Source organism: Anguilla rostrata, chromosome 11 (assembly GCF_018555375.3).
Source record: "Anguilla rostrata isolate EN2019 chromosome 11, ASM1855537v3, whole genome shotgun sequence".
Taxonomy (NCBI): Eukaryota; Metazoa; Chordata; class Actinopteri; order Anguilliformes; family Anguillidae; genus Anguilla; species Anguilla rostrata.
Window position 1 is genome coordinate 23,595,782 of NC_057943.1, and position 25,370 is coordinate 23,621,151.

General features: G+C 47.8%; 1 protein-coding gene across 1 annotated transcript in view; it reads left to right on the forward strand.

The window, feature by feature from the left end:
- LOC135235065 (signal peptide, CUB and EGF-like domain-containing protein 3) overlaps positions 1-25,370 on the forward strand; it is a gene marked incomplete at its 3' end in the record, with an annotated part of 90,552 nt that overhangs the window by 18,104 nt on the left and 47,078 nt on the right. Inside the window, exons 2-4 of the mRNA XM_064300263.1 lie at positions 1,745-1,867; positions 7,092-7,217; positions 23,436-23,570. Coding sequence (XP_064156333.1) covers positions 1,745-1,867; positions 7,092-7,217; positions 23,436-23,570 — 384 coding nt within the window. The remainder of the gene's footprint in view (positions 1-1,744; positions 1,868-7,091; positions 7,218-23,435; positions 23,571-25,370) is intronic.

A 25,370-nucleotide genomic window follows, 5' to 3' on the forward strand; every position in this document is an offset into this window, starting at 1 on the left:
ATTTCATCCACATAATGAAACGGAATAGTAAGTTATAACTGAAACTCTGCTGTAATGGTCTACCGCTGCATGAAATAAGAATTTCCAAGAGTCTACGGGGTCAGCATAATGTGGAAAACATAAACTCATTTTTGTGTCCAGAGTGTACCTTAGTATTTTTCAAATGAGTTTTCAGTATCATTTTTTCATAAAGGGGATTTTAATTTGTTCAAACATTCTAGTGGGATCTGGAACCTTGAATGCAATGAAAAAAATAAAAGAAAAACATTGTTTGTGAGAGTTTTTATTTGATGCTGAAGCACAGAGATGGCAGTCAGAGTGCACTGTGACACTGAAGGCTGTCTGTCAGCTTTCGCTTAAAGCACAATGAAGGATGACCCTGTGCGTGCACAGCCTGAGTGTGGGCGGGACAGTCGAGGGCATCTTATGTCAGCTTCCTGTCCCAGCATGCACTTCTTCAGAAGGCATATTGGGCCAAAGTGAAGTGGGGCATACATCATATATTTTTTCCCTTTTCAGTGCATTGGAATGAAACTTGTAGAATCAGGATACAAAGAACCAAAGTGACCGAGTTTGAGCTTATATTTGAATTGATTGCCAAGGACCATGTTTCTCCCCTGTCTCTAGGGGTTGAACTTGAAGACGTTTTTGGGTTTTTTTGTTTTTTTTGTTGTTGAACAGGACATATATTCGCCTGAACGTTTTTGTCAGTCCTTTTCCTACAGTGAAAGGTGTTGCGCTGCTGCTAGCCCGAGGGTCTATTAAGAGTCTGGCCCAGGAAATTCTGTTGGGAGAAAGGCGTAGACAAGGCCAACATCTGCATGTGCGCAATGCCAGCACCTTTTTGAATGTCTGCTTTATTGGACGATGACATAATGAGTGCGCAAACCGCCAAGTCAAACAACCGCACAGGTGTTATCTCACGTCATTGGATGAGAAACGCTGGCTGCTTGTGAGTGCACTGTATGTAAAACAGCTCAGATAGGCAGGCCTCATCCGGGGTCCGACCACGTCTGTTTAGGAACGGGGAGGTAAGGATCATCTGTCGAGGTCGTGTGGACCTTGTTAAATTCCCCCCCCCCCTCCCCTCACATTAGGGGTAATCCCAAACACCTGGCTGGGTTACTGGGATCAGGTAGGATTAGCTGAGTCCGGAGAGGAAGGCTGGGGGTGTGCTCTCACCCCCCCGTGGAGATGTCCCTTCAGATGTGGACTTCCCTCCCCCATCCCCCATGTGTTTCTTGTTCAGCACTGACACACTTGTAGAACCCTGATTCATAACGTGTAGGCAGGAGCAGGCTTAAGTGTAGGGATGCGAGGAAGTCGGTTCACAGAAAGCTGAAGGTCACCATATAGGGCGTTTGTCAATAGCTGGATTATTTATTTATCTGTTGATAATTAGGCTAGCTGCTTATTTATCGTTATGAAGCAATGGTCCTTTGAAATGCAAGAAGAAACTATTGTTTATTTGCGTGGGATTTCCATGTACTATTAAATTGTCCAACACTGCAGCAGTGTTGCTTGACTTTTAAACAATTCTCTTTGTAAAGCCGTTCTGGGTGTAGTGCGCAAGGGTGGTCCTTTCAGGTACATAACATGGCGCTGCTCCCTGCAACCAGATTACGAAAAAACTTCAATCACAGGGCCTCTGATGATTCTCTCTCTCTCTCTCTCTCTCTCTCTCTCTCCCCCCCCCTTCCCCCTCTCTTTCTCTTTCTCTCCCTCCCTCCCTCCCTCTCCCCAGATGTGGACGAGTGCGCTGAAGCGCTGGATAACTGCAGCATCGACGCCATCTGCCAGAACACCCTGAAGTCGTACAAATGCATCTGCAAGTCGGGCTACACGGGCGACGGCAAGCGCTGCGGAGGTGAGGCCCGGCGCGGGTGCATGCTGGGAGATCCGTCCCGTGCAGCTTGAGAGAGATGAATATTTCACCGCTGACGTAAGGCAGGGGGGCCGCATTAGTGCAGAAAATACGGCTCTTGGACAGCGGTGGCCCCCGGAGCCGCCGGAGCGGGGCATGAATAAATCAAAGGCATTAAAGATGACATCGCCGCCCATGTCCCGCTCCACGGGGCTCCTCCGGTGGACTCCTCGGGAGGCGGGGGGCGAGGGGAGGGAGGAGGGCTGTGTAATGTTGCTGGGAGGGTACCGCGGCGATGCGATCCTGCGCGGACGGGCCGACGGAGTCCGCGTGCATCAGAATGGCGAATGCGCCACGCCCCTCGCAGACAGAGCTGAGGGCCCGGAGCAGAGTGACGCAGTGAAGCAGCTCTAGTGCTGCCAGACCTTAGCTTTACCACTGGTTCTGATGGCAACAGTCGCTCCATAGCCACCAAATTGTATATTTTACAGTCAGTTATAAACCGGTAAGTGGCTATTTCTTCTGCCCACCAAAGAAGGTGACTATTGGCTGTGGGCCTGAATCTTAGAGTACGTGACTGCCGGACACTTTCAGGCTATGCTTCCAGGATGCAAGATTCCTGTGGGATCTAGCGAAGAAGCAGGTAGAAAGTCTCCAGCAGTCACTGTCTGCAGTGCTCTGCTGGTTATTTTGTACTTGTACTGCTGGTAATGTACTTCACTATTGGTGGAGCTCCTCTGTTTTTTATGGGTCTACGACAGTGCAGCCATCTTATCCCTATTATCACTGGTTTCCCAGGAGGAACAGTTTACTGGATAGAAGATCAATGTAGGAATGATGGATGGGAAAACTACAGGACCAGGCTTGAGAGCAGAGCGTAGCATGTAATGTATGAGCTCTTGGATCGACACCCAAGGTGGCCCTGGCCCCATCCTCAGACAGGAAGTAGTCAGAAAAACATGATGGAGGTGAACACCAGTCTTTTTAGCATTTCACCAGTTTGGCCTTGCTGGCTTCAAAGTTTCCCCTCAAGTGTGAGGGGAAGGAGATAAGATTGGGCAGAGATGTGCTCTTTGTCCCTGGATGAAAGGCAGCTGTAAATTTCTTGCACACATTACCAAACACAATTGAGATGGTTGATGAAACGGCGCTCAGAGCTCCTGCCAAACAAAAGATGTTTCCACGGCCAAGCGGTTAGGATCATGCTTGTTTTTGTAGACAGTTTTTCAGAATCGGTCGAAGCCCCCAGATCATAACTTCCCCTCCTCTTTTATTATTACTATTATTGCAAAACTGTATTTCACAATGTCATATTCTCTCCTGTTATTTGTTTTTTTATTTTTTATTTGACTCTTGTGTTTCTTGTGGCTGCCTGCCTGCAGGTTATGAAGTTTGCTTTATTGAATTTATTTTTAAAAATGTGTTCACTTGGAAAGGCCCTCAGAGGGAATTTTCTAGAAATGGCGCTGAAAGCCTATCTGATTTTTTTTCTCAGCTTTCCTACAATGAGTTTGTGTCTCCGAGTGATTCCTTACTGCTACAGACAGTGTGAGCCCTGTTAAAACGCTGGGCCACGGGCTCGATGGCACATTTGCGAGCGAGATTTATAGCTTGCAACAGCAACGTTAGTTTCTTGTGCCGCAGATGAAGTGCGGATGGAGAATGTGTCGGGTTTGAGATATCGGAATGGCTGTTCAAATATGCGCCTGAGCTCGTTCCTGTGGAGCTCGGTCTGAAACGGCACGAACAGTGGAGCTCGCACGGTGATGCCATTCCAGGCGTCGCCGCCTCCGTTGCTAACGGCGCGCTTAAAAGCGGTCTCTCCAGCCCACGCCGGCCTCTGTTGTTACATGGCCAAGGTTAGCGAGATACCAAGGTAATATAGACCAGCTTCTTTTTAAACGCGCGCACAAGGAAATCTGCCAGTCATTCGTGTTCATGCGATTTGAATACTGCTTTGTGAATTATATGGCATAATACCATAGTCTCAGCTCATTCAGTGCCTGCCCTTGTATCTCCGAGTGAGGATGCTGCAGTGTCTCCTTGCGGTAGTTTATCAAGCGTGAGACAGAATAATTACATGCAAGCTGATATTTCTGCTCATCAGCGAACAGTGTTCTCTTCTCCCATGTCAAATCCCCAAAAGGGGATTATTTGTCTTGGAGCCCAGCACATATTTTACCCTTTCAGCCTTATCATCTGCAAAGGGCTTATTACAACTGTAATGAAGCGGAAACAATATGATTTAAATGAAGCAAGGCCGCATTGGGTAACGGCTCTCCATAATACACAGTGAGTGTTGAAATATATATGCCGCCTGGGGAGATGAGTAGAGTTGGGCTGGAGGCCTCCATCGCATGCTGCCCCCTGCCCCCCCTCCCCCCCTCCCCACAGTAGATTCCTTCCTCTTCTTTTCTGGAGGCTGACCCAGCCCCAGTGCTGGGTCACAGAGCTCCTCTTTGTCACTAGCTGGAAAACAAACACAGTCTGACCACAGAAGCTGAGGGCTGCTTTTATCATGCTAATGCTGGTCATCTGCACCCTGCGGAGCGAGAGAGGGAGGAAAAGAATGAGAGAGAGAGGGAAGGATAGAGAGAAAGCAAGAAGGAGGGTGCAAAGGAGAGAGAAGAAGAAAAAGTGTGCAGCAGCTAAAATACTTCAATTAAGTAATAATAAAATGATTTATAATTTCGTTAAATTGGTCGTCCATAAATGGCGCTTTATGTCTTTTAAAAAATGCAGAACTTGCTTGCCTGTCCATGTAACAGCTGACCTTTCTGCTTGTAGGCACTACATGTGTGTGTGCAAAGAATGGCAATAAAGCAGTTTGAGCTGAGCGAGAGAATGGGACAGACGATAGGGAAAGGGTTGGTTTCTGCCCAGTGAAGGATCTCGGCATGTTAGTTGGGTGTAAGACTTTGTAATATTAGTGTTCTCAAAGGCTGTCATTGCATGGGTTGTAAAACGACATGAGATTTTTCTGTTTCTGCTGGTTTGCAACAAAAAGGGCTACCTGTGCTGAGGTAACCACACTCTACATATTTTTTAACCTTTAAACCATTGAACATAAGAACATTTTTCAAACATATTACAATGTTTCATGGAAGGCACTTGTCCCCTTCTTCCACTAAAGTTTTCTTATTTCGTTCAGGGAAAATTAGACCGTGATAGCTTGAATTCTCACATTTAAATTCAAGCAAGTCTTATATTTTTTCAAGAACAAGGCAGCAAAACAGACACGATTACACTGCAATCCCACCGGAGAATATGCCCTTTGGGCACTGCTTCTGAGCTTCCCCTTAAACAGACAGGCTTCCCCATGCTCCACGCTGGCTCATATTGCCTGTCAAAGTGCCCCTCATGGCAGAAGAGAACTTACAAGATTAGGGATCAGACAACCCTGCTACCCTGGTCCTGGAGAGCCACGGGGTCTACTGGCTTTTATTTTCACCCACATGACCGGGTGAGGTGAGATACCTGTGTACGCTGAATTGCAGTGAAAACCAGCAGATCCTGTGGCTCAGCCCTGAGTCTCACCGCCACCCCTCATTGCAGCCTCTGGTGGTCAGGCTCTGTGGGCCTATCTGTAGCCAGCGTTGGCCTGGGTTCTGTATCTGGGGGCTTCTGCAGCAGGATACTTAACTTTGAAACACTTCATTAAGTGCCATGTAATATATAAATATATAAATGTGTAAATATATAAATGAATATAATTATATATTTCATGGCATTTACTCCAGCTCCCCCCGTGACCCTGGCCAGGGATAAGTGGGTGTAGATAATGATTGGATGAATGGATGGCATTTACTGAAGTGTTTCGAAGTGTTCTGCTGTGCTGGGGTTCAAATCTGCGGCGTTGTATTATAAGCACAGTCACTGCTCTACACGGCCTCCTGGTGAGAAGTAGACACAGACACGCTATTGGTTGCGGATCTTAGAGACGGATGCTTTGTGCTGACCTTGCGCTGTGATGATGGAACTCTGGGATTGGATCTTCCTGTCCCAACCTCCACCGTCCATAATGGTCCACCCACCCTCACTCTGCACCCCTCACCCCCCCCCCCCTCACCCCCCACCGTAGAGGGCCCATGGGTAGGCCGGTCAGGTCCCAGCGCTGTCGACTCAAATTAAGCAGCAACTCACCTCTGCCGCCAAGCCCCAGCGACTACAAAGGCGGGCAGTTCGTCCGGCTAATTTGCTCCAAATTGGCCGGCAAATGAGAGGGGATTGCCTGCATCTCCTCCCTGCACTCCATCAATCTGCGGCACTGTCACCCGGCCACTTGCCCTGCTTGTTATTTCAGCTGCAGGCCTGGTTCTCCTCCACTCTGCTCTCTCTCTCTCTCTCTCACCCTCTCTCTCTCAGTCCCCCCGCTCAACTTTTCTACCTCTTGCTTAATCTTTCCTCCTGTTGCCTTCATCCCACCTCCCCGCCCGATCTGCTCGGCTCCCTCGGTTTCGTCTTTTCTCTCGTTCTCTCGCTTTTCCCACATTTTACCTAATTTTTCGATGGATGCATCACCCCATTCTTTTCATTTTCTTATCATCTGTTCATTTTTCATTTTTCGCACCCTTCACCCATCTACCATGCTCTTCTGCCCCTGGACCTTCCTGCTCCCATAGCTTAGCAGAACTATGAGTGAACTTAGCCTGGCTTTCTGGGTCTATGATCTCCAGACTGGAGTGATTTTCTCTCTGTTGAGTTTATTCGCTCCCTGGAAGGACTCCTGGAAGCTCTCATGTTTGGTTCAGTTTCTCAGATTTGAAAAAGCACCTCAGATAGAGGAACAAAGAACCTGTGTGCAACATATTTTCATACATAGGTCAGTAACTAATGATGCAATACACTTGAGCCTCGCACAACGGCACTGTGAAGTCAAATTGCCTTTAGTTGTGTTTTTGTTAACTATTTCTATCCCCGTGTTATTTCATCCTCTCCACATTTTACAGTGCCTAATCGTATTTTTGAGATAGTCAACGTGCTTTGTTCACAAGCACATGACCGTCCCTGAGCTGCGCAGTCGTTGCGTTGGAGGAGTGGAGTGCACACACAGTTGGCATCAATTGGAATCATTTAGCTTTTCCCAAATTGGCTCAGTTGGGTTTTTTTCTGTATTTTTCTGTTCTGCAAAGTGTGCAGGTCAGAGTTCCCTGGGGCAACCTGCTCATAAATGGCGTGGTAAAAGGAAATGCTGATGAGTTGATGTGGTCCTCTGGCTCTCCCGCAGACATCGACGAATGCGAGAGTGAGTACAACGGGGGCTGCGTGCACGAGTGCATCAACATCCCGGGGAACTACAGGTGCACCTGCTACGACGGCTTCCGCCTGGCGCACGACGGCCACAACTGCCTGGGTGAGTGGGGCGCGGGGGGAGCCTGTTGGGAGGCCTCAGGGGCGGGCGGGCGGGCGGGCTGCCATTGGGAAGGGCCTGTCTGTGCTCATGGTCCGTTTTGAGAATGGTATTCCAGAACGTTCTGCCGCAGGAAGCACCCACCGGCCAGAGAATATCAACAACCTGAAACATATTTGACCACTAATTTTAAAAAGGCATCTTTGGGCAGCCAAGGAAAAAGCCAGTTTTCCTATTTTTATTTATAAATTAAGTTCCTCATATGTTATGAAGACCTTAATTTTTTTAAACACATTATTTTCTTATCGAAGCAGTTGAGTTAAAGATGAGGTTTGGGCGTCTGGTGAAGTGTCATGCACATCTATTGATCTTTTCATCATTTTATTAAATACCAAAGCAAGGGGTGTTCGAGTGCTGTTTTTTCCTCCCTCTGTACCCTTAGGGTTAATACATGATCCCTCCCTGTTCAGTCCTCTCGCTCCCAGCTGTGCTGTCCTGCCGCATAATAACCGAGCTACACATTCACTTCTTCCACCCTCGGCGTACAAAAAGAAAACGCTTTGAAAGAGTCCTGAAAAAAAAGGGTCAATTTATTAAGAGCTTGACCCGGGGCCTACTCTCTGGTGGAGCTGTCAATGGGCCGTATTTTCCCAAGGTTTACTATTACACTGGCATGTAGTTTGCCTTGGTCCCATGAAACATACATTAAACCAGAAAGGTAACGAAATTAGGGTGGAAAATAAGTCTTCCCTCTTCACCCCGCCAGCCCCCCCCCCAGATCCGCCAGTGCAGGGTTTTCCCCAGTTCCCCTCGCAGTTGATTTAGATTACGACGCGGAGCGCGAGGCGTTTGATGTGCGCGGAGCGGCAAATTATAAAAAATGACTCGGCTTCGAATGCGGCAATTCCGGCCTAATGCGGCTAGCCTCAGCTGTCTTCAATAAATTGTGTGATAAATGCCCCCCCTCCCGACGCTCGCACACGCCCTAAACCCAAACCCAAACTCCCTCTGTGTCAGAGGCTTTCGCTCGCTTCCTCCTCTGTAATCAGAGCTCGGCCTGCCTGCCTCCTTCCCGGATCCCTCGCTCCTGGGGTCCGCTCCGCTCCTTTCCCACAGCTCTCAGTCTCCCCAAGTCCCCCTGCCCCTACCCCCACCCCCTGCCCCTACCCCCCACCAGCCTCCTCCTGCTCCTTCTCCAGCCACGAGGACTGCAGTGTACCCCCCCCCCCCCAGATCCTTCAGCCCATCGTCGCTCCCAGAATCGCTGGCTTATGCATCTGCATTTTATGTGTCTTTTTATATTTGTTTGTATAGGATGCAGTAAACGTAGAGGCGGCGCTTATGCTAAATGAGCTGTTAAATGCGTTCGTATTGGGCCGGCCCGGAGCTGGGCCCAGGGCTCCGGGTACTTTGGGGAAATGATAAGAATAACAGTGAAAATGCTGTGAATCACTCAAAGCTCAAAATGAGTGGAGCTGGCCACATTAATGCTGCAGGATAAAAAAGACTGTGAACAATAAGAACGATAACACCTGGCTCCAATACAAGTTCAGCATTGAAACTGGGGGTTATGGTCAAATTCATGATCAAACCAAAATTGAGCTTTTTTGATCATGCATGCCTCAGTGGTCATGTTAACACAGGATTCTGCATTTTATACGCAGAAAAAAGAGCCAAAATGCAAGAAAAAGGAATACGTGCAGATATTCTGAGGTCTTTTTTTAAGATTACAAGGGGCGATGACCCAGATGTGAACCACACCAGAATAATTACTCCTGTTTCTTTGAGCCAATCTTCTTTCAGAGTCTGACGTGTTATTGATCATAATATTTACACAGCCATTGGTAGCATTGCAAGATTCAAAGAGAAAGTGCTTAATTTGAATGAGAAGTCAAAAATGAGTTGTCACACTCTATCTAGCTTGCTCAATGTGAATTAACACAGAAATCACTCGTATCATTAGTCTGTGTGGCAATTTCGCTTTGATCAGAATGCCAAAACTATTATCTGTAGTGTATTTCATCCAGCAAATCTGGCAATTTCATCCAAAGTGTCATAATAAAATTATGAAAGACATACATTTATTGTGTTATTATTGCATATTATGGAAAAAAAAAACTGTTATTTTATCAGAACACAAGTGAATTGAAAATTTGAAATGAAATGCCCCGCATTGTCGGGACTGGCATCGATAGAAGCACGCTAACGTTGAAAAGGATGCCTATAGTGAAATGTGTTGGTGTATCCTCCATGTTATGGGGTTGTTTGTCCATCTGCTGGTTCTGAGGCGCTTGTGAAGGTCATTGGAATCATGAACTCCAGCGAGCACCGCGACACTGTGGCCAAAACTCTGGTGTCCGCCTGCCAGCTCAAACTTGGCCACAAATGGATTTTTCAGGAAGACAATGATCCCGAGCATACATCAAAATCAACCGAGAGATGTTTTACTGACCGCGAAATTACTGTTTTGCGATGGCCGTTGCAGTTTCCAGACTTTTGATGTGAACTGAAGAGAACATTCCATAAGTGGAGACTAAAGGACCTGAAGCATTTTGAAAGATTTTGTGGATAGATAGAACTGTGGTCAGAGTTTCACTCCAACATGTTCAATAATCTCACTGTGGAAGACCACTCATAAATGCTTTGCTTGTCAAGGAAGGGCACGCACATTATTGAAAACATGGATGTTGTAATTGATGAATAATTCCTCCTATAATTTTGGGAAATGATATTATTACTTGGTGGAAAAACCTTGTCTCTGAGCAATTGCATGAAAGAAAATATTTTTGCCATTTTTTGAGCGTATAATACAGCGTATTATGTACACTTTTTCACTCATCTTAATAAATGGTTCCAGTAATATTTGGAGCTTACTCTATGTATAATAAATCAGTCTTATTTGAAAAAAAAACAATACAGACATCATGTATTGTACTTCGAGCGACAAACCAAAAACTGTAGAAAGAAAACTGTAAAAAAAAAAAAAAAAAAGGTTGTCTGGTATGACTGTTAGGAAAAAATCAATACTAATTGTTATGGCTTACAGATGTCATTACTATTCTTTTCTGCGAGTCGGCCTTTATTAATGCCTGCTGTCTGTTAGCGCCTTTGACTCATGAAGCCAGCGCCTCAGTGAGAAACAATGATAGGGCCTGCGGGTGACTGGAGAATATGGTGCCAGCTCTCTTCCCAATGTCTGTGCTGACTTGCTTCAGATTGCAGCTGGTAGCTGTCTCTCTCTCTCTCTCTACCCTTCTCCCACTCCCCTTCTCCCCCTTCAAACTCTCTTTCTCTCTGGATCACTCTTTTTCTCTTTCTTTCTTTTTTTGTTACTTTCTTTCTCTCTCTCTCTCTCTCTCTCTCTCTCTCTTTTACATCTCTATTTTTCTTCCTCCTTCTCTTTTACCTTCTCTCTCTCTCTCCCTCCTCTAGATCTCTCTGGGGAATTTCCCTGGCTCCCCTCTGCTCTGAGTTAGTGAAGCTTTGATTCCTGTCAGATCCCTGGCTGGGCTGCCTCCAGTCTGACATTAATTTTTCATTCTTGTTTTTTAATCTAATTTAAGTACTGCTCCTTGACAATACCTGGGCAAACTCCTGCTTTGAAATGCCCATTTATCTCATGTATTATTTTTAAACTGCTGTTGCAGAGGTTGTTGTTTTGTAATGATGGATCTGGTGTGAATGTGTGCTTTTATTTCCCTTTTCCATCACTTATCCTGCCGCCTTCCACACACACACACACATGCACACACACGTACACAAACTCTACGCAGCACCCAGAAATTCCTCTCATTTCTCAGCTGGGTACACTACCACATGATTTTTCTTGTGTCAGCATTGAGAAAGCTTTATCCCACCTCTCATACCTGTTCCTCCTTTTGCGTTTCTCTCCTTTCTGCAGGTGACAATGGTCTTTCCACTACTCAGAAAATAATTGAGTGTTTCACACTGGATTCATTCAAGGACGCATGTTGATAGCGCTTTCCCACTATTTATTTTTCTGAGACAGTGCCCTTTGGGCCGCAAAATTGTAAATTGCCTTTTAAAAATTACGTTTATTTGTATTATTAATAATATAAGACACTTCACTGTTTTCACCCTGACACTTCTCCCACACAATCTAAATTTGTATAAATCTCTATGGAGTAGACCTCTTAAACCTCACATCAGATCTACCAAGGCTGCTCTTGCCTCATTATCTTACATATGTGAGAACACAGGCACTGTGTGAAGAAAGATGTGGACATGCGGGTAGACACACACCCACACACACACGCACACACAGCCACACATATACAGCGCACATACACAGCACACACGCACATACACAGCACACACACACAACACGTACACACTCACACAACATGCACAGCACACACACAGCACATACACACACACACACACATGCACACACAGGGGCAGTATGGAGTACAAAGTGCATGACTTCGGCACACAGACAGATATATCACGGAGACAGATGGAGGTTCTGAGAGCGAATGGCCAGGAGAAGGCTGCAGAAGCTGCTGTGCCTGAGACCCGTGTCTGCCATCAGTCAATCAGTTACACACACTGCATCAAGGCTTGCATGCCAATGCACAGTGCAGTCAGTGTGTTGGTGTCGGCGTGAGCCACTGTGATCCAAGTGGGCTCTTGTAAGGTGGCTCAGAAAGTGGCTGTGTGTGAGTGTGTCTTTGTGTGTGTGTGTGTGTGTGTGTGTGTGTGTGTGTGTGTGTGTGTGTGCGTGTGCTGTGTGTGCCTAGGTGTGTGTGTGTGTATGTGTGCCCGTGTGTGCGTGTGTGTGTGTCTCTGTGTGTGTGTGTGTGTGTGTGTGTGGGTGATAGAGAGAGAGAGAGAGAGAGAGAGAGAGAGAGAGACCGTGTGTCTGTTTATGTGTGTGCGCATCTGTCCATGTGCCCATTTCTTTGTATGGGTGTGTATGTGTGTAGTATGCTGCAGTTTGCATTGGTGTGTGTGTGTGTATTTTGGGGTATACTGTTCTGCAGTGGTTCCCAGTCAGTCCTGTGGACCCACTGTGTATGCTGGCTTTCATTTCGATTGTTATTGCGACCTCTGAATTGAAGCTGCGAATTATATTTTATGAGACACTTTTAAGACCAACTGGTCATAATACTGCAGCCATCTTATGTGAGAAATAGATAAGCACACTGTAAAGATAAAATTTTCGATCTTCACAGTCATTTATTCAAGTAATGCTTTCTCTGTAATGTGCCGCATGAAAAATTATCATTGTAAAAAGAGGTTTCATTTTTAATTGGTTCATTTGTGGTGAAATCATCTGCTGAAAGAGAGGGGACCTGCTCACTGAAACTAGACAAACGCAAACCTGCATTGTGTTAAATTAAGTTTAAGGAAAGAAGAGTATTATAGTAGAGCTTAAACACGTGTTTTCAGCATACTTAATTGATCGAAAGATTGGTTGTAAAAAAAAGCCTGCATGGTGGGTCCCCAGGATGGAGTTTGATAGCCACTGCCATACTGTACGTTCGCCATTGGTGTGTGCATGTGCGTGTGCACGTGTGTGTGTGCGTGCATGCGTGCATGCGTCTGTGTGTGTGTGCGCTTGCATGCGTCTGTGTTTGTGTGTGTGTGTGTGTGTGTGTGTGTGTGTATGTGCATGTGCATGTGTCTGTGTGTGCGTGCGTGCATGTGCGTGTGTGCCTGCGTGTGTGTGTTTGAGTCAGTGTGTATTGCATTCACCTTTTAAGGTACAGTAAATCATAGTAGAAATTTCTCCCTTGACTTATGTGACTCTCTATTTCTCTTTTTGCATTAGACCTGTTTTGTTTAAATTGCCACAGTAGAAAAATCTCCCTTTCCATTTTCTTTTATATTTTCGTTTTTTAAAGAAATATATTGCTTTCCCCATTTTATTCTTAGCTTAGAATACCCAACTGTATATTTTTATCAGCGTTTATTGCTGCAATCTCCACTACTGGTTCGGGGCAGCGCAGACAAGCACTTCCTACCACACTGCAGCTCGCGAGCTGATCGCAGGGATGAGCCACAGGGATGAGCCACAGGGATGAGCCGCAGGGAGGTGTTTCATGCACGGCTTAGCAGGCAGACACGCAGGTGCCTGTTCATCCAGCAGGGTGAAGGCGTAAGGGTTTTTGGGCTGAGCGTTCCAGCGCGTGCGGTTGCATTCTAGTCAGACCCCAGCGTTTAAAGCACCGCGATCGCGACCGCGCTTTATGAAAATCCCCGGCTGGCTCATGCGCTCAGCTCCGGCTTCCTGCAGGCTTAGGCCCTCTTGGCCTGTCGTCTCATTGGCCGCTTCCCAGCGCGGCTCAGGCTGATAGAGGTCCCAGAGAGGACGCACACTAGGCCACTTCCCCCCCACAGACAGACAGACAGACAGACACAGCCCGCTGCTGGAGTGCTGTATGGTGCAGCTACTGTAGCCACAGCCGCTCACACCAGCAGGGGTTCTTCCTCCTACACAAACTCCTCATCATCGTTTCATCAACAGGTAGCCCAATGGCCATGTGCCCAGGGCTGGACATTCAGTTTCAGATTTGGCTGGATAACTGTGTTTTGGAAGGGTTTTCCTCCAAGCTGTCACAGTATTACATACCCAGAGGTGTCCTCCCCATGCACACTTGCCTTAATGACACAACAGGATTTTTCTAACATAAAACAAATTTCTGTATATTGAATGCATTGAATATGCATTGAATATAATAAATTGCATACATATACATAGGTGTATATGGAGCACTAAAATGCTGTAATTTCTGTTTAATAATTCAAGACAATGAATATAACCAAATATTTTATACATCCAACTGCAATAATTGGCAAATGTATTTATTTATATTATGCAATAAATTTCTCAACACTGCTTCAATGGTTTTTTAAAGTTTTTAAATTTTAAGTTGCACTTTTGTCTTATTTCCGTTGTCTCATTTATTATTCAGCTGTAAATGCTGATATTATTCCCAGAAAAGCCTTCAATTGTCATCAAAAATGACAGTTCAAAAGCGCCAGTATTGTATCTCTCTATTTTTAAGAATCTTTTTTTCTCTGTTCTGCCCTGGCCTTAGATCCGGCCCCAGGTGAACGGAGCCCGCGGGGAAGGCGCAGAACTGTCACTAATGAGCTGTCGACCGCGCGTCCTTCAAAATATGTGACACGGCTCCCGCTAATTGCCCGTTTCGCGCGGCTAATCGCGCTACGAGACGGGTGAGGTCGGTGGAGCGTGATGTGGGGGGGGGGACGCGAACGTTCCCCCGCCCGTGGCTGCTGCCGCCGTCCGGTTGCTTCTCTGATACGCCGTGAAGTCAGCCGGCCCGGGAGAGGCTAATCTCCCACGGCGTTTCAAACACCCCGAACGAGGCGTTAGCGGGACGCTAAAACGAACGCTTTCCCTCGAGGGCTGGCGTCGTGATCACTCTCCCTCCGATCAGCGCGGTTAGTAATGTGTTGCCGGTATGGAAGCCAGATGGTGGCCAGATATGGGGAGTTCCTGGACTTAAATCACAGGTGAGAGCCTTTTTTAAGTACCGAGGGCCCGGCGGAGAGGGACCCACTGCCGTGTGTGTGTTTTGGAATCTCGTCAGTGTCGACGGCAAACACAAATGCAATCCCAGGTATGCGGAGGTTACGGGAGCTGAGTCCCAAACGCGAATCAATTTTAACGAATGAAAGCGGAGGGACATAGTTTCCCCCCCTCTCGTTATGTCCACCCAGCGCACAGACGTCCTCATATTAGTAAGTTATGTGCTTTCTTTATGGCTTTGTAGAAGCCCGCGGCTGCAGGAATTCTCTCCATCACCGTGAGAGGCTGTTGGAATCCTGCATGTAACTGAACGCAGGGCCAAATCATATTAGCATCTGTGCAAATACACCGGGATGGATTAATGGACACGGAGCCGCGACTTGGCATGCCGGCCGACCTTTGACCCCAGCGGAGCGAAAGAGCTGGCCGCGGCTGCTCGTTAGCCAAAATGGAGGCTCGGGGGGGGGGGGGGGCGGGATGGGCGGCATGGGCGGCGTACGCGTGCCTGTGAAGCCTCGCCGAAGCCGCTGGACGTGCTGCCGCTCCCCCGCTGGAGGACGGGAGCTGGGCGACCCCGTCACTCCTCCGCCATTACTTTCGCCGTGTGTTTGTTTATAAACGCTGGCGGCTCCAGCCCCACTCGCGCCGGAACGTGACCGAGTCGCCGCTCGGGAGCGGTCCCGCGAAATCCGCCGCTTCGAAAAAGAGGCGGTGGGCACGTCCACCCTCTTTCTCAACGCGGAGGTGTGGGCTCCCTCGCTGCGAGAGGAATGCTTCCCATTAACACCCCCGAGAACAAGGGGCGTTCCGCTCCGCTGGAGGGCGTGAAGTGAAGAATTCACGCGCGGCATCCGCAGTAAGAGGCAAAACACCGCACTGTTTCCAGAAATGCATTACGCAAATACGCAATGTTCCAGCACGTCTTGGTGAACGTACTTGTTGAATTAATATCGCGGAGGTACAACGACACGGCGTTATGCGATGTATGTGATGCCACACGCGCGTCTGTCAGGAAGAGCACAACCCCGTGTGCTCCTCTCCTACCTTGGTTACGTAGCAACACGGTTGCAACGCGCGAGGGAAAGTTGTTGATTTACAGTCACAGGAGAGGTGAAGTAATGTCCTTTAGTAGTGGCAGGCCTATGCAATTAACTTCATGAGGTGTTGCGGTGTAGCCAGGATGAGTCCGAATACCTCAAATCTCCTGGGGTCTCGCGTGGAGAGACCGGCTCGCTGCTCGGCAACAAAATTGCGGGTATGCGTGTCATCGATCGCGGCTGCTGGAAGGCGCAGGGTTTTTGAAGTGAAGCGTTTTGAACTTAAGCGTGCACGCTGTCGGCTCGGAGTGCTTAAGAAGCGGAGAGCGTTTCCTGCCCGACAGGCTGGCTACGCGCCGGCCCTGGTGATGAATCCTCCCTGGCTCCCGGGACTCAATCAGGGCTCTGATTGAGAGCTGCCACGCTGATGAAGAGCTAACCTGATCTCCCCCTCCCTGGAGCACTGAGCCACACGACGTCGGCCTCATCCAGGGCACATCACAGCCAAGCTTCAGGGGCTGTCTGCTGTCACATGCACACACACACTCACTCCAATACACACACACACACACACACACTCACTCCAATACACACACACACACACACACACACACACTCACTCCAATACACACACACACACATTCACTCCAATACACACACACACACACTCACTCCAATACACACACACACACTCACTCCAATACACACAACACACACACACACATCCACCATCACACACACACACTCACTCCAATCAAACCCCCACATCACACACCACACACACACTCACTCCAATACACAAACACACACATTCACTCCAATACACACACACACACACACTCACCTCACTCCTGGAGTCAGTCCCTGGGCTGTAATCATGCTCTGTCACAGACAGATCAGTGTGGGCAGAAGGCTAATTTTGCTTTGGAGAGCCAGAGGGCAGGACCTCATCATGTGCAGAGGGTCTTACAGGCGTCTGACAGGCCTGCCGGGGGCGGAGCCCGTGGGGGGCGGAGTCGCGTCAGCCCTCTTTCAGCCGGGGCGTGAAATGACTTCTGAACTCGGCCCAGCTAAACATCCAGGTAGACTTTACAGCCCCAAGCAAGGCTGTTTGGCGGCCTTATAGCGGTTGATGTGGCCAGCCAAACATCCACCCGAGTTTTATTCATTTCATTATTTTGCGCAAGCCAACTGTTTTGTTCTTCTGCAGATGATTTGCGAATTAATCCTGATTAACATTTGGTCCACGTTTAAAGCCGGTGGCTTTCCCTCTCCAGAACAGCACTTTGAACTGAGTACTTGCTGGCGAAGTGGAGCCAGGGCTCGTTATTAGGCAGACGGTATGCACAAACCCCGAAATTGAAGCCAGAGGAGCGCAAGCCAAATGTGGAGTAGGATCACGGCCCGCCTCATTAAAAATGACAGGTACAGCCATACCTGTGCATGTCCAATGGAGAGGGTAAAAGTGTGCCTCCTATGGCTAGCCTGATGCTTCGCAGGTCACAGAACCTTAATTAGCACATACTGCAGCATAAACAGGTAATAAATAGATAAATAATAAATGAATAAAATATACATTTTTATTTATCTAAAGAAATTAGAAAAAGAATTTGGGTCACCAAATGCAACAATATATAACTGTTCTTTGAATTGCCACCCAACATGGGAGTTGAACGTGTTCCTAATTTGGAATGTCCGATTAACTATCGAAATTACCGCCTCACGAATGCACCAGAGGGTAGACGACTGCGGCTCTTTTTTAAAACACGTGGTGGTGCCGCCCTGTTACACTGCCTTTCACACCACAGCTCACAGCCAACCTCGCGAGTTGAGTTGGAGGAATGGACCTCCCATTTGTGTGGCTTTGACATGCTGTCTGTGGGTGTCTGATTGGCCAGCAGGGGTCACTAAAGAGTGATAAACACAGGCTCCTAACCAACTCAACCCTGCGGTACCCTGGGCTACGCAATCGCCAATTGTGCGTAGCCCCGTAGAGCTACCCGCTGCAGTCAGCGCAGACATGGTCTGGAGGCCATGGGGTTCAGCCGTGCCTTAACCGAATGAGCCACCCAGCAGCCTCTGTGTACCCTTGGGCTAAAACACAGTGAGTACTTTTCTCTGTGTATGTTTCACGCTCACGCGTCCACTTAGACTCAGTTCAAACCTGCAGCCTCGGTCACAGTTCAGTGAAGTGGGGAAAAATAGAGCTGTGTCACTGAGCTCCTGTTTTTTTATAAGCAATGGAAAATTTTACCGGGGGAAAAAAGGAAATCCTGTAATCCTGTTTAAAAAAGAAAGTAGCTTGTTTTAATTTGCACTAACAAACACATGCACACACCCACACCCACACACACACTCAGGCTTTACATCTCATGCATGACCACATACACCCACACACTCAGGCCTTATAACGCATACATGAACACACACACACACACACACACACACTCAGACACATGCTTTCCCTGGTAGCACAGATGAAACAGAGATGTTGTTTACACAGTCCTGTTGTTTTCTGTTTACCTCGTGGGCCTTCTGCTCGAGCGTCTGTTTATACTTTGTGAGTGGGCTTATTAAAAAGCGCGTTTCCGAAACTCTGGAAATGAAAATGACGAACAGGGAAATGGGACGCTGTTTACCTCATCACCTCCCTGGGCTCTGTGAACTGCACTGTGGCTACTGCGCATCGCATCGGGCCGGAGGGAGAGGGGCGGGAGCCGTCAGCAAGGGAAGGGCGAAGGGCCCAGTCACATCAGAGCAATAGGCAGAGCCAGGTCAGCGATAAGGTGCTAGGGAATTACCGCTGCATCCCCTGACACCTCCTCCCCCTCGAAAAAAACACAGCCGAGGAGTCGCACTGTAACTCAACCGCCGTGTTTACACATCTCCAGAGCTCAGCGCAAGGCCAAATGTTATATATACAGTCAGGCTATCTGAGAAACCAGCGAACATTGCCTCCGTAAATAGAACCAATCTCTTAATCTCCCTTCTTTTGAACCTTTTTTCCTCTTTTCTCAGTGAAGCGGGGATAGAGCAGAGAAATGTCTCATTTTTCAGACCCAAGGCACGCTTTTAACTTGATTAAGACCTTTTTCCATCCCCTCGAGAAAATTTTGTAAAAAAAAAAAATTTTTTTAAAGCCCAAATAACATGAGCACTTCTTCGAGTTGTGCCAAAATCCTTTTCCTTTTGGAAATATTTGCTTTGGACGCCAGCCTCACCCGGCACACAACATAGGCAATTATTGGAGCTATTTGAACAGGAGAGATCTACTGACAGGCGATGCCTCGTTTGAGGGATGAAGGAATCAGGAAATGAAACCTGCATTGAAGCGCTGGATGTTTAGAAAGAGTTCCCATGGGGCTTTTTTTGGGCTGTGTGTGTGTGCATATGTCTGTCTGTATGAGTGTGTGTTTGTGTGTGTGCATGTGAGTATGTGTCTGTCTGTCTGTGTGAGTGTGTGTTTGTGTGTGTGCATATGTCTGTCTGTATGAGTGTGTGTGTGTGTGTGTGTGTTGTGTGCATGTCTGTCTGTATGAGTGAATGTTGTGTGTGTGTGTGTGTGTGTGTGTGTGTGTGTGTGTGCATATGTCTGTCTGTATGAGTGAATGTTTGTGTGTGTGTGTCGTTGTGTGTGTGTTTGTGTGTGTGCATATGTCTGTCTGTATGAGTGAATGTTTGTGTGTGTGTGTGCGTGTGTGTGTGTGTGTGTGTGTGTGCATGTCTGTCTGTATGAGTGAATGTTTGTGTGTGTGTGCGTGTGTGTGTGTGCGTGTGCATATGTCTGTCTGTATGAGTGTGTGTTTGTGTGTGTGTGTGTGTGTGTGTGTGCGTGTGCGCACATGTCTGTCTGTAGGAGTGTGTGTTTGTGTGTGTGTGCTTGTGTGTGTGTGTGTGTGTGTGTGCATATATCTGTCTGTAGGAGTGTGTGTTTGCTTGTGTCTGTGTGTGTGTGTGTGTGTGTGTGTGTGTGAATATGTCCGTCTGTAGGAGTGTGTGTTTGTGTGTGTGTGTGTGTGTGTGTGTGTGTGTGCATATGTCTGTCTGTATGAGTGTGTGTTTGTGTGGAGGGTTTTGGATTTGAGACTCAACAGCTTATCCATACTGATGCAGCTTCAAGTTCCAAGCTGCAAAGCTCAGAGGAACTGTTGCTTTCCTTGCTCAGTTTTTTACCTCATAAAACATACTGTATGAGGCTGTGTATAATAAGGTCTGCGCTTGTGTAAAGAGGTTTGCTGAGGCCTGGATAGAAATGGGAAAGGCTTAGTGCTGCTCTCTCATGGATGCTTCACCTGGCTGCACTTCTCCAGTTTCCTGTCTGAGAGCTGCATGACTCACCATTTTCAGAAGAATCAAAATGGGGGAGATATAGGTCACTTCTCATTGACTCATGATGCCTAGACGTAGACAGTGACCTTCAGTCAGCTCCCACTTTGTCTTTGCCAGCTCTCTCTGGGGCCGAGTCGTTGGTGTGTCTGTGTCTGCGTGTGTGTGTGTGTGTGTGTGCGGGCGCGCATGTGTTGTGTGTGTGGATCTTTGTGTCTGGGATGAGTTTTAATTTTTAATTCTGCTGGGGTTGAGAATCCCCCAGTAAGAAATTTAATCCCCCGGCCTTCCCGGACTGGACAAATAGACAGAAAATTAGTTTCGGATGATGGCTTATTAAAAAAAAGCACAGAGTATACAGCTGCTTATTGATGCACAGAGCCCAGGAGATGGATAGGGTTCCAGCCCGCTCCTCTGTAAGGGAAGAGGTGCGGGGGGTCTCCTGGGGAGCAGAGGCCCGAAAAGTCACCTCTGGAGCAAAGGCGCGGTCACGCAAGGCTTGCTCGCGAACGTTCTCGCAACGTTCCGCAAACGTTCTCGCGATGTTCCGCGAGCTCGCAGGCCAGCTCGGTTGCTGCGAGCGCAGTGGAGACTATGAGACAGCCTCGCATTAACCGGCTAAGTCTTTCCCCCTTTTTCCAATTTGTAACGGCCAGCGGTGTTCACCAGCTGTGCTCGTTGCCGATACCTCCACCGTCGGTTCGGGAAAACGGAGGCGAGCGTGCGCTCTCCTCGGAAGCGCTTGATGTCGAGCCACCGCTTCCTTTTCACTGCGCAGCCCCGGGTCCAGCTTGTTTCACCATTATTCCAGGTCAATCGCCCATGGTTTGGAGGCTTAAAGCCCTGTTCAATGTAGCATCAAAGGAAATCCCATTCTAATATCCACGGGGCAGAACGCTCTGACTTAACAGACCTTGCGTGCGCCGGGCCTGGGTTTCATTTAGCGGGCAGGAAAGGGGAGCGGAAGGCCCCGGAAGCAGCCGCGCAAACCCGTGGCAGCGATCTGTCTACACGACAAAAGAAATAAGGATGCGGCTCAGATCATCTCCCCCGGTCTGCTGTCTCCTCCGGCACGCCGCGCGCGAAGCAGAAAGGGTATCCGTGTCTGAGGGAGATTTGTGCACCAGGGCAGAGGGGGGTGGCGGAATATCTCGGAAAGGCCTCGGTAATTGGGAGCGAGTCCGCAAGTAACAGGTACGATGGCAGAATACAGCACTCAGGCATCCTTTGGCCTAATTATCCTCAGCGGTTCCTAATGAGCTCGGGGAGGCGGGCTGGAGCGCGTTTGAGCTCTTTCCGTCAGCATTCCCCCGATCGGGAAGGTGTCACGGAACGGCAGTGTAAAATGCCACTATCATAATTGCATTGATTTCAGGTGGGCGACGGGATTGGAAAGGCAAACTCGATGAGGTCATTCCAGGAATGACCGCATCGCTCCCTCGCTGTGATAGCTCCCTGCGGGGGAGGGCCTGCAGGCCTACGAGAATAGAGTGCGCTAGTCAAAGGTGTTCCCTGTGGATTCTCTGGCAGATCCCACTCAGTGCCAGCGCTTGAGTTATCAGTGCATCTGTGCATTTCGAGCTGTAGCTAGGCTAAGTGTAGCCCCTAGCGGAAGGTCTCTGCGGAGTGCGTTCTGCTACGGGCGGCGGTCCGCTTCACGCGCCGCCCCGACGGGGCTCCCACGCCTTTAATCCGGGAGCCGACAGCCGCCCGTCAACGCCTCGCTCCTGGATTCGCTCGCTCCGTCCCCCAGGTGTTTCGGGTTGCAAAGGCGTCCCAGGAATTTCGCAAGACAAGCGCTTTTTCCCCCAGCCGGGGTCCTCCTGATTGAAGGCTTCTTTTAGCGGGAGAACCTGCCTCAGCATCAAACGAGCCGTGGCCACACGTCGCTCTCCTCCGCCAAGGTCACCGCGCAACCTTCCCTCCGCTCCTGCTCGCCGCGGTTCGGCGCGCCCGCTGTTTTCAGCGTGCATTCTGGGAATTCTCTCCCGGAATTACATGTCATTTCATTCTCTTGCGGCGTTGTCAGATTCCTCTGTTCAGAACACTTTGTCTTACTTTAGGCAAGTGTGAGAAACTGGAGTGTTTTAGGCAGGGGTTCCCCAGGACATTTCTTGTTATCCACCCTGAATTAAACTGTTGAATATTATGTATTCAAATACAGAACAAAAAGGTTTTTAACATATGTCGGAACAACTCTCTATACACTAACCAATGCAGTCCAGCGTTTCCTTTTGTGCTTTCTGAATATTTCTTGAAATTCACGTCAGCCCCTCTCAAGATCCACCAGTAGTGGGTCTTGATCCATAGCTTAGGAACTGCTGCATTATGGGATCAAGTGAGATACTGTGTACTTCTACCATATATCCCCTTTCTTCCACCAATTTTCCATGCATAAACAATTCTTTCCTCTCCCCCAGGCACAGAGATAACCATTTGTTACCATACCTCCCTTATTGCCAAACTCATTAACAGTGTTGATGGTGGCAGTACACTTTTTACGATGTTGATAACATCTGTATTAGTAGAATCTGATATTAGTAAGGGCATTCAAAATAAAGGGTTCATGGTTCAAGGAAAGGGTGGGATCACGTAGAGCAGAGGTTTTTAACCTCATCTGATCCCAGGAAGTATACCCAGGCTCAAAGGCTTCCAGGGGAACATCCATCATAAGTTGAAAAGGGTTATATTTGTTAAAAAGTTTTATATGTCAAAATGTTTTTCTAAATCTATAGTCAGTGCACATCAGGTCTGGCCCGGGATCCCCTACGGTATATTCAAGGACCCCCTGTTGAAACCCCAGGGTATAGAGCACTGGTGCCAGAATCTTGTCCTGGAAGGATGCAGTGTCTGCTGTTTTTAAGTGTGTTTCAGCACCAGTGATTCATTTAAGTCATTGATTGGCTGAAGAGTCCACACACCTTGTTCTCAAGGCCTTAATTGGCTGCCGATTGAAAGCGAAGCACAAATACCTGCAGACACTGCAGCCCTCCTGAAGTTTCTCACCCCTGATCTAGAGGCTATTTCCCCCCACTGTACCATAACTTGGTTCTTCATGTATCTGCGTGTCTCTGTTCAATAATGCTGCATTTCTGAATCCTAGTAAATTATGATTGCTGCTAGCATCTATTTTTAAAATGCAATGATGCAATAGTTCTACTCTCAATCATTATGAAATGCTGACAGCACCCGCTTTAGTTGAAAGCAGCTACTGAAAGTCACTGGATGAAAGTTTCTTTTATATTGACTAACTGAAATCGTGTCTGTGTGTGCATCTGTGTTCGTGTGTGTGTGTGTGTGCGTGTGTGCGCGCGTGTGTGTGTGTGTGTGTCGTGACAGACGTGGACGAGTGTTCGGAGGGGAACGGCGGATGTCAACAGATATGCGTCAACATGATGGGCAGCTACGAGTGCCGTTGCCGAGAGGGCTTCTTCCTGAGTGACAACCAGCACACCTGCATCCAGAGGCCAAAAGGTCGGTACCCGTTGCCACTGGCAACACTGCATCACACTGTGGAATAACAAGACCACTTAAACCATGCCAGCCTCATAGTGATTCAGTGTACCATTAGCTTTTGTGAAACACCCATTTACTGTCACATTGCTGCTTTATATTTCTAATTTGGTCTGGATGAGGTTCTTTTTCTTGGATGATTTAATAAAACCATAATCATTTTAATTACAACACTGAGCCAGCTTAGTGTATCATTAGGTTACATAAATCCCAGGCTTTTTTTTCCTTTTGTGTCTTCAAAGTGTTATACTCAGGAAATAATTACTTTATTAATTGTCATTTAATTTTAAAAAAGTTTAACAGAATCAGCAGTTTTGAAATTCTTGATGTAGCCTTCACACGATGCTGTGCTGAGCTGTACGGGACCTCGTCCTCCTCCTTTTATTGCTGGATAGAATGGTGTTCAAAGGCATCAGCACCATAAGCTCTGCAGTGGGACTGATCACAAAAGAGGGCTGTATACCCATGGGAGAACGTGCATGTCCTTATGGACCATTCCCCACACCTTTGTGTTCGGGAAGGGTTTGTTGAGCTGCAGAGGAACCACACAGAGAGATGGAGGAGCGGCGGGGGGTTAATATCTCTCTGACAGCTGTATTATTGGGCTCTGCGTGGCAGACACTCCGCCGAACCAAAGGGAGAAATGAACTAGCGGCCGGACGCAGCCGGACGCAGCCGGTTATGTTGCAAGGCGATTCAAGGCTTCCTCTAAGAATTAGTACCTGACAATGAGATCGCAGCGGTAATATATTCTGCCCTAGTCCTCAGGGTGAGTAGGAGCCACTGCTGTTCAAGGCCGTTTGCGTTAGTCACCGGCAGTCCGCGTGAAGCTGTTGTGTGAAAGCAGAGCGCTCCGGTTTAATTATTTTGCTCAAAGAGTACTCATCTAGCGGCTTTTCCTCTCATACAAGTTTATACAATCGTGGCTATTTGTATTAATTATAATCAAGAATAATTTAGGTACAGGCCCTGGGTATGGGCCCTGAAAGTAAGATCTACTTTATTCATTTTGGCGGTAATACGGACCCAGTGGAAGTCCCTGGGCCTCTGAAGCCTGCTTTATAAGATAAATGTGGCCTACTTTATTGTCAATGTTTGCGTTTCATAAGCACTGTGTTATTTGAGTCTGGCAAATAGCTGTATCATGTATTTCAAAGAGGCTGCTCCCCGGTCTTGCCGGAGGCATGTCCTAAGGAGCGAACTGAGCCAGCCAAGCAGAATATTTTTTGATTAATGCCCCCCTGTTAATCTCCAATTGTTCTTATTAATGTTGGCTTCATAGCTCCCAGACGAAATCCATTTGGAAGGAGAAATTACAAAGTCTATAAATCCAGGCTGTCCATATTCATAAGATTGCTGCCCTGTCATTTTTCTTTTATAAAACAAAAAGATGGCAACAACAGCCACGTGCCTATTATTACAATGAGCATTTTCAAAAAGAAATCCCTCTGTCAGAGGAAAAAGAAGTGTAGAGACCTAGCAAATGAATTAGCTTAGCGAATTAATAGACTGAATTCCACCAAACAGACTTATTTCTGGCTTCGCCTTCTGGTTGAACGAAAGATTACATGCACGCACACCGCCGGGATCGCACCAGGTGCGTTCATCGCGAAAGCAATGAGCAGCAGCAGTAGTGTGTCACGCTTTTACCCCAGTTTCTCCACGACAGACTGCCCTCCTCCCACCAATGAAGATTGCACAGCCAGTGATCCAAATACTACATCGTTTGGGTTTTATGACTAACATTAGCTCTCCTCTCCA